This window comes from Polistes dominula, unplaced genomic scaffold, assembly GCF_049000335.1.
Source record: "Polistes dominula isolate Pdom_NZ unplaced genomic scaffold, Pdom_raw_medaka contig_24, whole genome shotgun sequence".
Taxonomy (NCBI): Eukaryota; Metazoa; Arthropoda; class Insecta; order Hymenoptera; family Vespidae; genus Polistes; species Polistes dominula.
The window spans coordinates 2187501-2203954 of record NW_028301150.1 but is presented as its reverse complement, the minus strand read 5'-3'; the positions used below and the strand labels follow the sequence as shown (position 1 = coordinate 2203954).

Below are 16454 nucleotides of genomic sequence, written 5' to 3'. Positions count from 1 at the left end.
ATAGGCTTTCCTTCCGTCTATGATGGATAGGTATGATGTATTACCTATATATAGTATAATACATTATATGTATACATTCCCAAAGACGAAGTATATGTGCTTTGCGTTTTTTAAGGTTTTCGTGTGATTCTTTCTTTTACAGAGAGAACCTCCCCAATGTCCTCCTAGACCTGCCTCCTACACTCCCAGCTCTAACAACGAACCATCCGCGTATGGTAACACAGCCGCGGTAGCCCTCAATAATTTGGACACCCTGCGTAGCTACGGTAGCGCGGGCGACGAGCTGGAAAATTTCCCCCCAGATTATTTAAGAAATTTAAATCGCACTACCCCCGTACCCCCTCCGTCTTTAACCCTTGCCAATTCGGTGGTCGGTGGAAATCCCACGAGCAGCGACACGGACAGCCTGCATAAGCCCATGTGGCAAGAACAGATGCAGCTTGCCTCTTTCATCACGGACACGACCAAAATAAAGAACGGTGAGTGGAGTGCTGGCTAATTGGCCTTGCTCTATTCCCTTATCCTTTGATCGATCCCTTTTTAGCTTTTTACTTTATGATTTGCTTGCTGCATGTTCTCTTTCTCTGTCTCTCTTTCTCTCTGTATCTCTTATTCTCTCTTTCATTCTCTCTCTCTCTCTCTTTCTCTCTTTATCTCTCTTTCTCTTTCTCTTTTTCGAATAGGTGGAACCAGCGCTTCTTTGTCCACCTATTATTTAACTATCGTTCTCTAAAACTTCTCTCCTCGATTATAATCGAGTTAGTTTTCGTCGGCGAACGTACATGCGCGTCTCTTATCTTTGGGTGTGTAGCCGATTCGATTAACCCCAGCATTATCGTGTTGTGTGCACTAACAGACCTGAAACGAGCGAGCCCAGTGGTACCGGAGCTGACCACTGGAGGACTTCTACTAAATTCAGCTCGACGAACGCCTCACGGAGGTGGGACCTCTATCGCTTCCCTGACGTCCATCGAGGATGATCCTCGCATCGTTGGTGGTAAGTCGATACGGTCTGCCTGTCGATTTTTCTCTCTTTTTTTTTTGTTTGATTTTTTTCTTCTTTTCTCTCCTTTTTTTTTATTTATCCCTTTTCTTCGGGCTGCTTCGCTTATTGCTATTATCCATCTTATTAGAGTATATACTATTTTCTATTATTCTTTATTTTTTCTATCTTTTCTCATTATATCTATTTCTTAATTTCTCTCTCCCTCTCTCCCTCTCTCTTTCTTTTTCTTTCCATCTTTATCGATCTCTTCTTCTTCTTCTTCTTCTTCTTCTTCTTTTATATTTCTGATCGAACAAACTGCTTCCTTTCGCTCCGTAACGCGACACTGCTAACAGGCTGGCGCATGTAGGCGTGTTCGGAGTACAGTTGTTGTCTGCAATGCTTTTAGGGTATCACTGGGACTGTTCAGACTGGGTCAGGCCAAGCCAGAACCCCTTACCTAACATCACGGAGATACCTGGCAGCGAAGTTCCAGACTCGTCCAGCTTCCACAGCAATGAGAGTAACGAGTCGAACACTCATCAATTATCGTCAAGTAAGGAACGGTCAAGCATGTTGGGATTAATGTATACGCGTTAATGAGCTTCGTACTATTATTGCAGATTTAACTATATTCTACGTAGTATAATAATATCTCCTTTAGATCATTAGAAAGCTTGTAGCACCTGCCAATGAGGATGCACTTTAATCAAGGATTAAACGGTTCTTCTATAATTAACACGACTTGCATGCCATCAAGACTATCTTTCGAAAAACTATTTCGAAATAATACACTTCTATGTCTATTTTTAATACTATCCTAACTAATCATGCACACTATTAGTTCACCTAAATCATGCCTTTCAAATAATTATACCACATAATTATACAAACAAATCAAGTTATTTATAAAATGATAGTGAGCACATTAAATGTTCATAATTCAATGTAGATCATTCTTAACGAATTCACCACGCGATCTAACAAAAATAGTGTTTTCTTTTAGTATAATTTATATAATTATGCTGGGCATGCATACCAATGTTGATCGATCAAAGTTACAAAAAATCAAAAAAACAAACCTGAGATAAGAGTTTTAAGTTTGTTCGATATTGTAAATTTCAATATTCAATTATTAATTGAAATATTTTTTCACAGTGCACGGTCCAATAGATCAATCGAGAGACATCGAGACCTTGAACGAGGATCAGGAGTCCGAATACGTCGGTGATTCGGAGTGCGGAACCGAATTTTCGGAACGATATCATCATTGTACCGAGACACAACGTTTGAATCCTTTGGACAGTGGCGGGGAAGGGGAATATAAGTACAAAGGTTCCGAAAGTTATCTACGACATCCGAATTCTTATCTGCCCCATTATAATATTCACACGGATACCGAAAACGAGACGAATCCATTGAACGGACGTTTGAGCACACTAGAATCCGACGAGGAAGAAGATGACGTAGTGCCTTATGGTTTTCCAAGCACCCGCCGCAATCGATGCCACAAAGGGGATGAAGTAGATGAAATTGGTTCGGTTATCACGACGCTCGAGGAGAGAAATTCTTTGTTGGGTGGTGCCACAAGCAACAGTGATCTCTCAACAAATCTCTGTGAGATCGATGATTCCGAGTACGAAATAGGCGATCAAAAAAGTAACGGACGTTTGTGGTTGTCTGGTAACGGTATCACTCAAACCTCGGTGTGACGAACGGTGCTACAGGAAGATTCGACTAGACTGATCCGAAACGCGTTTTCCTTTGTACTTTGCTCGGCATTGCGAGGGAATTCGGGTGTTTATAAATCTACTGTTTTGTATATAGGTATTATCGATATTAGTTAGACAGTCTGTACAGATAGAGTTACATAAGTAAGAAAACTGATAAACGTTATATATACATATTATATTAATTAGACACCGGTGTGCGATCGTCTATTATATCTCGAATTGACGGTATATATGTAAGTAATTAATTATTTTATTAATTAATTATTACACAGCACCAGTACACCGTGCCTAAAAACTCTCAAACGCGATATAGAGTTTTAGGTACTAATGTACTTAATATTGAAATTCCTCGGATAAAATTGACTTCATGCTGCTCGATACAAACCAATTTCTAATTTCTAATCCTATATTCAAATACTTTTGATTTATAATTTTGTTGATTATCGGAAATGTGCCGACTATTATTTTCTATTTTGCATTTACCTTTTTTCTTTTACTAGGAGAATAAAAGAAAAAAGAGAAAAAAGGTTTATCCGAGCAAAGAAGTATTTCATGAAAACTACAAACATTAATTATATATATATATACATACATACATACATACATATTACATTTAAGAAATGATTTCAATTATTAAAAGTTAATATTTCATCAAAGAAGAAGTTAAACACTTAATGAATCACGACCGCGTCGTCAGACCAATGACTATCGTTTAATAAATTTATAATTTAAAACTTGGATATTATCCGCAACTATAATTCCAGTGCTAAAAATACATAGGAATCTTTATGTATTTTTACTATTCGCTAACTGATTTTATTTTGATTACGTGTAAAAATGAAGAGAAACGGACTACTTAATGAATATAAATGAATGAATAAATCAATATATATATATATATATACATACACAGACACACACACATATATAGAGAATAAGTACTGTATAGATTAGGAAATGAATTGACTCTAGTGAAAGAAAAAAAAAAGAAGAAAGAAAAATAAATGAAAGAAAAAATACGCTACTTCTGCGAGCGTTAAATGCCATGCATCGAGCATAAAAGAAAAAACGCAGATTAATAATAATAATAATTTAAAAAAAAAAATATATAAAAAAAAAAAATTAAAAAAAAATAAAAAAAGATATGAAATATTTTTACTGTGATGATAATAATGTTTATACGATGATCAAATACTATAAATAATATCGTAATAATTGCAATGTTATATAACGATGCGAGATTTTGATAAAGAACAAATGAAAAAACTAAAAAAGGGGAAAATGAAGAGTTTAAGAGAGAGAGAGAGAGAGAGAGAGAGAGAGAGCGCGTGCGTAAATCGAGTCAACGTTCCATTTTTTTTACAAATTTATCAATTAATAATCATTTTTGATTTCTTTACTCTCCTTCGTGAACGAACCTATCATCACCGATTCTAAAACGATACGATCGATCGCATTATACATGGTGCTACTATCTAACTTATGTCACACATCACCGATTAATTATTACACATGTCTCTTTAATAAGACTGCACAGCGAAATACATTGCCATTTCGCTGACCGTCATCGTTTCATCGTTCATGATTCATTAAAACGTTATAAGATTTTGCAATGGTATAAATGAGATCCGTATAAACGTTAAACAAATACAACAACAAAAAGACGTACTTCTTAAACTGCCGATTTCATTCTTAATGCCATATTATTGAACACATTTTCTGTTGATTAATTTTTTATGAATTATATAAATATATAAATATATATAAATATATAAACACAGATACAAAGACACAGACACAGGTATATATACATACATATATATACATGTATAAAGAAAGAAAGAAAGAAAGAAAGAGAGGAAAACAGTTATTACGTGCCTAAGGTCTTTAATCATTGTCACTTCCCTAACGTGTAATTTCCGTTTTATCAATATATGTATAGAGGCAGCTTTAATGGGTGAGGTATATATGTTTTTATACATATAGAGAATAATTATCGAGAAATTCAATTTTATGTTCCTGTTCATTAATGAACCGTACGTAAGTGTACGTCCCATACGTCGTATTTTAAAAAGGGACGAAATTAGCAAGATGCAAAATGTTTAAATAATAATGCGAAAACAGGGTGATTTTTCTTTTTTACGTTTGACCAAGAGCGGAAATAAAAGCGTTTCTTTTTTTTTTTTTTTTTTTTAATGTAAGTTTAATCATTATTGTTTCGTCCAAGTTTTTGAAAGTCTCGTACACGTCATTCAAATGGATACAATTGAACCCAGATAATTTATTCTATATTAGAATGAAATAAAAAAAAAAGATTGTACAGTTAATTTAAAATAAATTGTATCGGGATTGTCATCGATAAACGTGTTGAGACTTTTAATACGCGTCGGAACGATCAATTTTTCTTAAATATTAATAGATTAAGTTTAATTATTGACAAAACGATTTATACTTATATATATGCCCCTCTCTGGTCAGAAACATTGAAACGAAGTTGACCTGCCATTCTTTTTTATACGTTTCATTTAAAAAAGAAAAAAAACGATCAAACCGATTACGCGCATATCATATTATTATTAGTATAAAAAAAAAAAAGAAAAAAAAGTATATAAAATTAAATAAATGATTTAAATTAACATCGTGCAATTAATAAACAATTTGACTCTTCCTACGACCATTGCGAAACGTTATCCTAAAATGTATTAATAATTACGTTACATTTTTACTGATATCATTTATAATAAATATGCAAAAACTACTTTATTGAGCGATCGGAATTGATGAAAAAAAGAAACATAATTGATTTATATGCAATCATTTTTTTTTTTTTTATAATGTTTTATTACGAAGAAGCTTTAACTTTAGGCCTACATAGTAGCGGGTCATTTTAGATTTCAAATCAAGTTAAGAATTATAGGAGATAAATGTTTGTTTTTCATGTCAGAAATAAGAATGATAACACTACAAGTGTTTATATGAATTAATTATTAAGGAAGTTTAAATGGAAAGTGGGTACAACTTCTAAATTCTCTTCAGATTAGCCCTGCTCATAGAATACATATCGATAAAACAAAATCTTTCAAAGAATGAGGAACTTGACTTATTATAATTATAAGGCTATAATTAATTTGTACAAGGTCAACCTATTGTAATAAAGAAACCAATCTTGCCTATAATTTATTAAACTGTTAATAATTTTATTTCATTTCACAATTTTTATACTTATTTTTATTATCCGAATAATTGCACGTAAGTTGCCATAATACAGGTAAGATGAGTTCATACACAAGGTTGCTAAAAAATCTTTTCATTTATTTACATTTACATCAAGAAAAAAAAACATATAGTTAAACTAACATTTGATTATAAATTTGACATATTATCATACAACAAAATCTTAGAACCAACTGAAATATTTGATTAAACGTAAACTTACTTAAGTTTAGTGTTTCTCCAAAGCCAACGTTAATAGTTCATTCATTGGATTTAAAAGTATACGTGGATCTTCGATCAATCCAGCACCAACCATTGAACTCATGAACAGCTGAAATATTAATTTAAAAAATATGATTATATAAATAAATAAATAAATATTTAGTCAAGTTATATATGAAAATTATACTACATACTTGTTGTATTAGAAGATCCGCAAGTTTAGAATCGGTTTTCGTTAATTGACAAAGTTTTTTAATTAAAGGATGAGATGGATTGATTTCAAATCTTGGTTGAAGAATATTGTATCGCATTTCTTCATTCAATTGATGACTTTGCGTGCGAATAAAATGTCTCGCACTGGCCATATCTTGAACAGTGACTACACAAGGATGCGACTCAAGACGATTTGTCATTTTAACATCGTAAGCTTTTTTCTTCAGTAGATTTTGCATATAATTTACAAGTGCATCCATTTCCTCTTTATTGATAATACCTAAAGAAAGAAATAATATCAATATAAAATTGTAGAACATTAAAAAAAAAAAAAAAAAGATGCAGAAACAATTTACAAACCTAAATTTTCTGCTTTAGTAGCGTTGCTATCATCTCGCATTTCTTTTTCCACCGATATTAAATTATGAGAATTAAATTGTCTTAGATGCATCAGAACTAATTCATCATAAGGTTCATAACAAAATAGAACTTCAACGTTTCGTTTTTTAAGAGATTCGTAGTATGGCGACTGCTCTGCCAACGTTCGACTAAAAACATAAATTGTTTTCAAATGAAATTATCGTGGAAGAAAATTCAATCAAATGATAGAAATATACAATAATATAATTCTTACTTAGGTGCTGACAAATAATATATATTATTTTGGTCCTGAGTAAGTCGACTACAATACTGTGGAAGACTAATTAGTTCATTTGGTGATGCTGCAGAAGATTCGAATCTTAATAATTTTCCTATATCTTCCTGTAAATGTTATAAATTAAATATTACAACAGGTGATACAAAAAGAGTAATATTTCTAAAATATAAATGTTCACAAAAAATTACCTTTTCAGATTGATCGTTGCTAGTAACGATACCCTCTTTCAAATATAGTCCATAATCTACATAAAATTTATTAAAATCTTCAGGTTGTTTTACAGATCGTTCTTGTAAAAATTTCAATACTCGAGCTGTAAGTACACCACGTAATTTTCTGAAAACATTAAAAATCTTATTTTGCGATGCATTCTTCCCATGTAATATGTATTAACAAATAATTATATAATTTTGAATCATCTTACCCAATCAAAGTACTATTTTGTAACAATTCACGACTTAAATTAAGAGGAATGTCTTCAGAATCAACAACACCTTTTATAAAACGTAACCATTTTGGTAAAAGATTTTCTGCTTTACTTTTGATTAAAATTTTTCTACTATACAGAGATACACCTCCAGCAGTGTCTCTGGCTAAATCGAATAGACCTGGTTTGTCTTCCGGGAAATATAATAATGCTTTTATGCTCAATGGTACGTCGGTTGTATAATGTAATATGAATCTTGGAACATCGAAACAGTTTCCGATAAATCGGTAAAATTCTGCATGTTGTAGAGGTGTAATACTTTTGGGATCAAGCATCCACAGGGGCTACAAAATCAATAATTTAAATTAAAATATAATAAATAAATAAATAGAAGATTATACAGTAAATATATTGACCAGAATATAACAAACATCTTACTTGTATGGTATTAGCTCTTTGACCATTGACATAAATAGGACTTCCTACAAAATTACTGTACTTTGTGATAATACCTAACAGAAAACAGAAATTGTAATCAGTGTATTGTACAAGAAAGAAAAACTAAAATATTAATTACTTTAAAAAATATTTACCTTTAAGTACACTTTCATCACAAAATTCACGAGAGTCAGGTCTTAAATGTATAACAATTTTAGTACCCGCTTGTACACCTTCTGCTTGAGATATTTCAAAAGATCCAGATCTGTCCAATAATGACAACATTTATCATTAGTTAAATCAATTGTTTTAACTATTTTATTTTATATTATAATCATAATAGAAAATAATTTACCCATCGGATGACCAGCAAAGACCTTCAGCATCATTTGCATATGATTTAGTATAAACATCAACTTTGTCTGCTACCATAAATGCACTGTAAAAACCAACTCCAAATTGTCCAATAATTTTAGATGGATCTCCTTCACTTTGCTTATCTTTGATTTGTTCCAAAAATGCCTATTATGAAGTTGGTATTAAAAAATGTTGTGTTATAAATTTATTAAATGTAAATTCAGATATATATCAACATACTTTGGAACCAGAACGAGCAATTGTTCCTAAATTGGATATTAGTTCTTCACGAGTCATACCAATTCCTGTATCTTGAATAGTCAGAGTACGATTTTGTTTATCAGTAGCAATGTGAATTTCTAAATTTCTATCAGCAGCTACTTCTCCTACTTCATTATTGCTTAATCTAAGGTATCTTAACTTTTCCAAAGCGTCACTGGCATTAGATATCAGCTCACGAATAAATACCTATAAATATATTTATTAAAATTAAATTAGTTTATCATAATGATGATTAATAATGAAATATTATAAACAAATATTTTTAAAACAATGAACAACCTCTTTATCAGAATACAATGATTTTGCAACGATCTGCAATAACATTTGTGTCTCAGATTGAAACTCATGTTTAGCTTTTTCTCCTGAAAATCCAAAATTTATTTAATATAATAATTACAAATGTCACAATGTACAACTACATTTATATGTTTATTAATATTACCTGTAATTTTTTCTGTATCTTGTATTATATTATGATATTCGGTGGAAGATTTAGTTGCAGTTTGTGATGAGAAACAGCGTATGTGATTACCAGAAATTGCTAGAAAATAAAATCCAAGTAAAATACTTCAAGAATTATGTTAAGTAGCGAGTTAACATAACCTAATAGTCAAAAATATATTACAAAAGTATTATATTATTAATAAACAAAACAAAAAAACAATTACCAGCAAATTGTCTGCACGTTCGTTCAATAATTGTTCTCTCAACATTGTAAGTTACTTGTCTAGAAAATAATTTTCCTAACTTTATTGCATGTCGGAGCCGAAAGGAGGCCGCCATTTTGAAATACTAGTGAATTCTACAAGAAATATCACGAGTTTAAATAGAACTAAAATTCGCTTTTCAACCAATCACAATTAAACATTTAATAAATCCAAAGTCCCTATATTTATCATGAGTACCAAATCGACAATAAATAATATTATTTATTAATTATTTTGTTTATACTATTAACAAATATTTCTTCAAAATATCTCGTAGAAAAAAAATTGTACAAATAAGGAATACAAATGAAACTGAATAAAATTAATATATTCATTTATTTCAATCTCTTCGTTTAATAAATATAATTTAAACAATGGAAAAGATTTAAATATTTTTAATAAATTATATCAAAATGTTTGATTATTTAAATAGCATTTGATGATTATTTGAATCTTTTTAAAAAAAATATGATTTAAATGCATTTATATGTCTTGCTGTTTTATTTCGACAAATGTTAAATAAGGTTGGTAATCCTAGATTAATGGCTGGGGTCAATGCGCTTGGAAATCTCCGTCTCGACTAGGCACGCGCACGAATTGATCGTCTTCGTTCAAAGAATTGCAAGCCGTATCAGAGATTATGCATTCCTTTTATACAGTCACTGATGCACTGCATTGCGTCAAACACATACATTCAATTTTTGCATAAAATATAATATCAATGTACACATTTTCTTTCAAATTCGATAATCATATATAAATGAATTTTATTATAAATGTATACACATATTGATATTAATTTATTCACATATATATATATATATATATATATATATATATATATATATATATATATATATATAATCGGAATTAAGAATTAATACATTTAAAAAAATACTAATATAAATAATCGATGTATATTCAATGCAGACAGAAATAAATATTTAAATATATATATAGGGGGGATATATATATATAAAACTTGGTCAGGTTTGAATAAGGGAAAGAGGCATTAAATATACTATATGGTATATAAATTTTTTTATTATTATTATCTGTATAATATATTTGAAACAATATTATTCTACAACATTGCATAAAAATATACAAAGACATGAAAAAATGTCTTGACTCTCCATTCGATAAAACATGTTCATGAACTTATCAACGTTGCACCGTTATCGATAATTTGCAAATGAATTTATCTAAATAAGAACATCATTATATACGATTTTGCGTTAATATTTTCCCAAAAACATTATTTGATATTTATCAATCTTTTTCGAAAGATCATTTTGGAAAACATGTGAAGAAGTATAAGGGAGAAGAATTCAATTTATTTTCGAAACATTTCCGATCTGTTTTTTTTTTTTTTTTTTTTTACGATAATATCTAATGATGTTATAAATCGTGCATCGTGTAAATAAGATTTAAACCTTATATTCAAATTTAACTATCGAATTTCATACTTTCTTAATTACCATACACACAATGATAATTTTTTCTAGTTTATACTTTTTTTTTATAACTTTTTTTCTTCTTTTTTTTTTTTATAAGTTAACTGTCATCCCTTATTTTCTTATATCTTTGAACAATTAATTGTTACATATATATATATATATATATATTTATATATATATATATATATATAACTTACAAGGCAATAGAAAAACGCACGAAGATTTATAGAAAAAAAAACAAAAATAAAAATAAAAAATAAAAAAAAAAAAAACAAACAGATTTTTCACGTTAGGTAATACGTACACTGGAATTTTTTTTTTCCTTTTTTTCTTTTTTTTTTAAACAAGAAATATGCACGATGCGAAATAACCGAAACAAGGAAGGTAATTTCATTGACTTTATTTCCACGTTGAGATGCATTTTTGCAAGAAGCAATGAATAGAGATAATTCTTATTAGTAAAAAAAAAAAAAAAAAAAAAAAGAAACTCCATGAAAGATGAAAAAAAAAAAAAAAATTAAGAAAAATAAGAATTACAATGTAAATTTGTTTTTGACTACATATGTATCATAAACATGTTTAGAGAGTACGTAGGCCAGAAATTAAACAAAAAAAAAAAAAAAAAAAAAAAAAAAAAGAAGAAAAACAAGAAAGAAAAGAACAAATTTGTTCGAAAAGATACAACGAAAGACCTTTGTGACCTTTGTTTTTTTTATGGTCTTCGATATCGATCGAAATCGGCTCATCGAATTTACCACGTATGATCTCTCTTTCCTTTTCTTCCTTTTTTTTTTTCTCTCATCCCAAAAGATCAGAGCTCAATTTTTAATCCTTTTCTTTTTTTTTTTTTTTTTTTTTTTTTTTTTTTGTTGAGATCATTGGCCGAAGGATTAACAATGATAGTAATAATATCGATAATAATAATAATATTAATATTAATAATAAAAATTAATATTAATAAGGAAAAGTAATATAATAATAATAATAATAATAATAATAATAATAATAATAATAATAATAATTATAATAATAAAAATAACTGTACTCAAACTATCCGTTACCAGGAGAGATATAGTTATAGCATATTTACACTTTCTTCCTTTTCATAATTTTCCTTATCACACCCTCTTTTTTTTCTCTCACTCTCTCTTTTTCTTTCTTTACTATACTTCTTATTTTCTCTTTTACCTATTGACACACCAACACGCAAAACACATTCACACATATTCATTTTCTCTCTCTCTCTTTCTCTCTCTCTCTCTCTCTCTCTCTTTCTCTTTTTCGCCAAAAATCTTTCACAATTTCTTTGTAAATTACTGGTTATTACAATACTTCACTACTATTCGATAGCAACATAAATAATAACGCAACACTGTTTTATTTACATAGCCCTTTTCTCGTTTGCTTGAACGTTTTGTTTTTTCTTTTTTTTTTTTTTCTTCTTCTTCTTTTGTATCTACTGCCACACACCCGATCGTTTTAATTTTGACTATTAATTTTTTTCTTTTCTTTTTTTTTCTTTTTCTCTATACGAGCCCACGCTGCACAAGCATTGCGTATTGTGGTAAAAATGATTTTGTTGTTTTTGAGTTATTCATCCCTTCGATAGGATTTTATAGACGAATGTTTCATTGTGCACACAACAGACAATGGTTTTTTTTTTTTTTTTTTTAATCGAAGAAAAAATTCTTTTCGTTGGTCGGGGCCTCACACGCAAAGATATACATATTTATATTATCATCCCAACGAGAAAGAACTATCCTTAACCATTAGCTTTAACGCTATATCACAATCGTTAAGAATAATAACGTAAATATCCTTCAAGCACATTTCGCATCTAAGCAACATCCCTTGAAAATACGCCAAACTTGATTTATTTCATTTCGCGTGATAATTTTTTTATTATCAAAGAAAATTCTTTCTTTCTTTTTTTCATTTCATTTCATTTCATTTTATTTTATTTTAATTTCTATTATTTTATTTTATTTTATTTTATTTCAAATAGGATCGAAACACGAAGTTTAAATATATTATTATATTTTATTAAAAATGTGAATCTTGTCTACTTTGCGTTTAAGTAAAATCACGAAAGTATATATTACATACAATATATTTATATATATATATATATATTTCGATATCAATATTAATATTAATATTATTTTCGAGTACATATATTGTATTTAATATATACATATATGCCTTAAGTGTCTGTGTGTTGTATGTAGATTTAATTTGAAGTATCGTTGTATCTTATCGAAATTAAAAATTCATTTTTTGTTTTCTTCTTCTTTTTTTTTTTTTTCACAGTAAAAATATTTCTCTCCAAGTAAGAAATGAGTTTTGTTCAATCATTTATTAATGCCTAAACAAATTTAGGCGAGTAAATGCGATCTTTCGAATGCATCGACGCGAAATCTCGAAAGGTGTTACGAGAGCGCCTAAAAAATACCCCGCCTAGTGGGATGGGTTATTTTTTAAGAAATCAAAAAAATAAAAACAAAAAAAAATTAAAAACTATTATATTCTTTTTTTTGTTTTTTTTTGTTTCAATTCTTCTCTCTGCGAGCTATAATGTCTCGTACAATAAGTATTTATAGAGATATCGTATTATTTTATTCAGATTGTCCATCTATACGATATTTTTATCTTTTTTTTTTTTTTAATTTTTTTATTTTTTTTAACCCTTTCACTACTACGGGTGACTATAGTCACCCGCCACAAAACGACACCCGCACACGACGGGTGACTATAGTCACCCGTCACACGATGCCACCTATACGCGACGGGTGACTATAGTCATAGACTATAGTCACATAATTATGAACACAAATCATTTTGTTTCTAAAAGTAATGTCACAAAGTCGTTTTTGAGACAAAAGGCTCCGAATGCTAAAGACTGCGCGCGCTTAATGTTCCCACTTTCGGTACGGCGCTCCGTTCTAGACGAGGTACTTCGCGGCGAGGCCCACCGTAGCGAAAGGGTTAATTCCTTTACTCTTTCTTTCTAGACACGATGGATTTATATAATTTTGGTCCGATATATATATATATATATATATATATATTCTTTCGACTCTCCTTTCGTTTATATTTTTATTCGCTTATCAAGAGAGAGGTCACGGGAATGGTTGGGAATGATAAAACGTCGTTTGCTCCTTCGAAAGAGACACGAAAATAAGAGATATAATCTTATATTTTTACAATTGGTTCATATTATTGATATTATTTCATTTTTATCTTTGGGTTATTTTTATATTTATATTCTTCCGAGAAGAAATAATCGAAGAAAAAGAAAAAATGAAACGTACAATACACACACAAACATTTTTATTGATATTTCGTGAAATATATAAAAAAAAGACAAACAAAAAAAAATAATAAAAGTAAAATAGTAGAAAAACCAAAAAAAGGAAATGATGATCGTTGATGATTACGAGGGGTGGGTGGTTTGGTTAAAAGATCAGAATTATTCTTATATTTATCGTCATTATTTTGAATTAATCGATAAATCGAAGGGGGTAGAGACGTTAACTCGTTAGGAGTCTATACACGTTGTATAACGTGTCGGCAAAAGCCGAATTCTTGCAAAAGGCAAACCTACCGACTGCGCATCGTGAAAGAATGGATCGATAATCGACGAAGGCGTTATGTTGTAGGTACGCATACGTTGCGTATATACATATATTGTATATATATATCGAAGTACCCCTTGTCGATTCATTACGTCGATATCGGCCAGTGGACCGTTCTCGTGCTTGTATATTCGATATACATATATATATATATATACATATATATTCATATCCTCGTAAAATGAGAAACAACATTTCGGAATAACGCGAATGTCAGGCCGGTCAAACACGTCCTTCAGTTAATATAATGAAAATAGATATGCGAAATTTCAAGAAAGGTGATCGGAACGATAACATTCGACGATAGAATCCCGGCCAAGGATGAGCTATACGATTATTACACGAAAATAATGACAACTAAATTATTTATAAAAGACAATTTTTCGATCTCGCGAAAAAGGATATTTCAATGTATGTCGTTCTATATCGGAAGATCCTATTTTGTTGTTTTTTGTTTTGTTTTGTTTTGTTATAAATAAAAATGTACAAATTACATAGAAGAAATAGTGTTCAAGTGAAGTTTTGATTATTTCGATTAGGATTATAATATATATATCGCCATATTTTCCGGCATTTCCGATTCATCTTTTGTCGTCGTGTATAAAAATTGTATTTTTGTCGTGTGATATTTTAAAAAATGTAGAAAAGGGGCCTGGGGATTTAAGAGGGTGAGAAGACACGCGCAACGGTTTCATGTTAATCCTTATCCCTCATCGGCGACTCCTACTACTCTCCCTCTTATTTTCAGTCTGGTATCTCCCCTGCCGTGATATCGATCCTCTTTCTTTGCCACCCTCCTCAACCCCCGTACCAACGTTAGTTCGCTATTCGACCTAGTGTCGACTCATCGCACAATTCGAGATATATCGGGGTGGATTGCTAAAAAAACGATGGTTCCTTCCTTTTTGTTTCCCCCCACCCCCACCCCACCTTATAGTATGTTACTCCGAATAATAAAAGGACAAACGTAAATATTCTATCTAATTAGAGCAATGATCAATTCTATTTGAAGTTTCATCTCCTTGTATTTTCAATGCTTGTTTTTGAAGATGAGAACGCGAAGACGATCGATAATACCACACGTATACATATATACATATATATATATATATATGTATAACTATCATCCTATGTCAATTTTTCTGTCATTTTTCATTCTTTGGAAGATGCGATCAATAATGATCGTTTGCTTGGAAACAAGTATTAGATGATGGAAGAACGATCTTTCGAAAGTGATTCGATTTAAGAAGAAGAAGAAGAAGATGAAGAAGAAGAAGGAGAAGAAGAAGAAGAAGAAGGAAGTTCAAACAGAGATCTGTAAAAATTTCAATCATTGCATTGAAAGGAAATGTTCATTGTGTCTGATAGGATTTTTCGAATAATTTGGTTTGTTCAAAAAAAAAAAAAAAAAAAAAAAAAACAACGAAGCTATAATCGTTTCGAAGCTTGTTTTGCGAATGTACAAGCGGAAATGTCGCTTCTTTATTCGCAAAGAAACAGTCGATAAATGGACCTCTTTCAAAGTCCAAGTAAAAATGGAAATACGTAGGAACTCAACCCTTTTTATTATTAATAACAGTTTCGAAATTCAACATGGAATTTATCACTAATGCGACTATGCTCATATTATATAAAATTATAAATATTATAAATAATTACATAGCTTCGCGTGTACCAAGATTCATTTGGAAAACTATCGAAATTGTTAATCCTTTTCTCTTTCTTTCGTTCTTTCTTTCTTTCTCTCTCTCTCTCTCTCTCTCTCTCTCTCTCTCTCTCTCGCTCGTTCGTTCGTTCGTTCTGCAGCTTTCTCACTCTTTCAATCTATTTATCTCTCGCTCTCATATTCCCAAAGATTTTACATATGGTTCAAAGAATCGGTCGTCAAAATAAGCGACTGAATCATCGCTCGTTACACAGATCGACAAATTCTATTTTTTTTTCTTTTTTTTTTTTTTTAAATCGTTCGTCAATCGTTGATAAAAAGAAAAGGATTAAAAAAAAAAAAAAAAAGATAAGAATAACTAAAAGAAGAAAGAAAAGATACGAACGATAAAGATTCCATCATCGCGACAATCAACACCCACATACTTGGCATTTTCATTTTTTTTTGTTTTTTTGTTT

The 16454-nt window shown here is 30.2% G+C and overlaps 3 protein-coding genes across 10 annotated transcripts in view; 1 reads left to right on the top strand and 2 right to left on the bottom strand.

The window, feature by feature from the left end:
* The window catches only part of kug (FAT atypical cadherin kugelei), a 299204-nt gene extending 293310 nt beyond the window's left edge, over nt 1-5894 (top strand). Inside the window, exons 22-25 of the mRNA XM_089177782.1 lie at nt 143-479; nt 857-997; nt 1395-1541; nt 2144-5894. Of these exons, the coding sequence (XP_089033908.1) occupies nt 143-479; nt 857-997; nt 1395-1541; nt 2144-2697 (1179 nt within the window). The 3' untranslated portion in view covers nt 2698-5894. The remainder of the gene's footprint in view (nt 1-142; nt 480-856; nt 998-1394; nt 1542-2143) is intronic.
* A 115-nt stretch (nt 5895-6009) lies between these two features.
* Trap1 (TNF receptor associated protein 1) lies at nt 6010-9328 on the bottom strand. The gene is made up of 13 exons (XM_015317875.2): nt 9197-9328; nt 8971-9069; nt 8808-8890; nt 8487-8714; nt 8245-8411; nt 8045-8154; nt 7890-7963; nt 7449-7795; nt 7213-7360; nt 7001-7128; nt 6727-6914; nt 6348-6646; nt 6010-6262 (listed from the first exon to the last, which is right to left on the bottom strand). Exons 1-13 carry the CDS (start codon nt 9309-9311, stop codon nt 6161-6163), a joined length of 2088 nt encoding a protein of 695 aa, XP_015173361.2. The 5' UTR covers nt 9312-9328; the 3' UTR covers nt 6010-6160.
* A 933-nt stretch (nt 9329-10261) lies between these two features.
* Nucleotides 10262-16454, bottom strand: part of mam (neurogenic protein mastermind) — a 190537-nt gene continuing 184344 nt past the window's right edge. For all 8 annotated transcript variants that reach the window (XM_015317806.2, XM_015317808.2, XM_089177624.1 and 5 more), the window contains one exon: nt 10262-16454. This exon is cut by the window's right edge and continues 4737 nt beyond it. The gene's annotated coding sequence lies outside the window, so the exon portion shown is untranslated.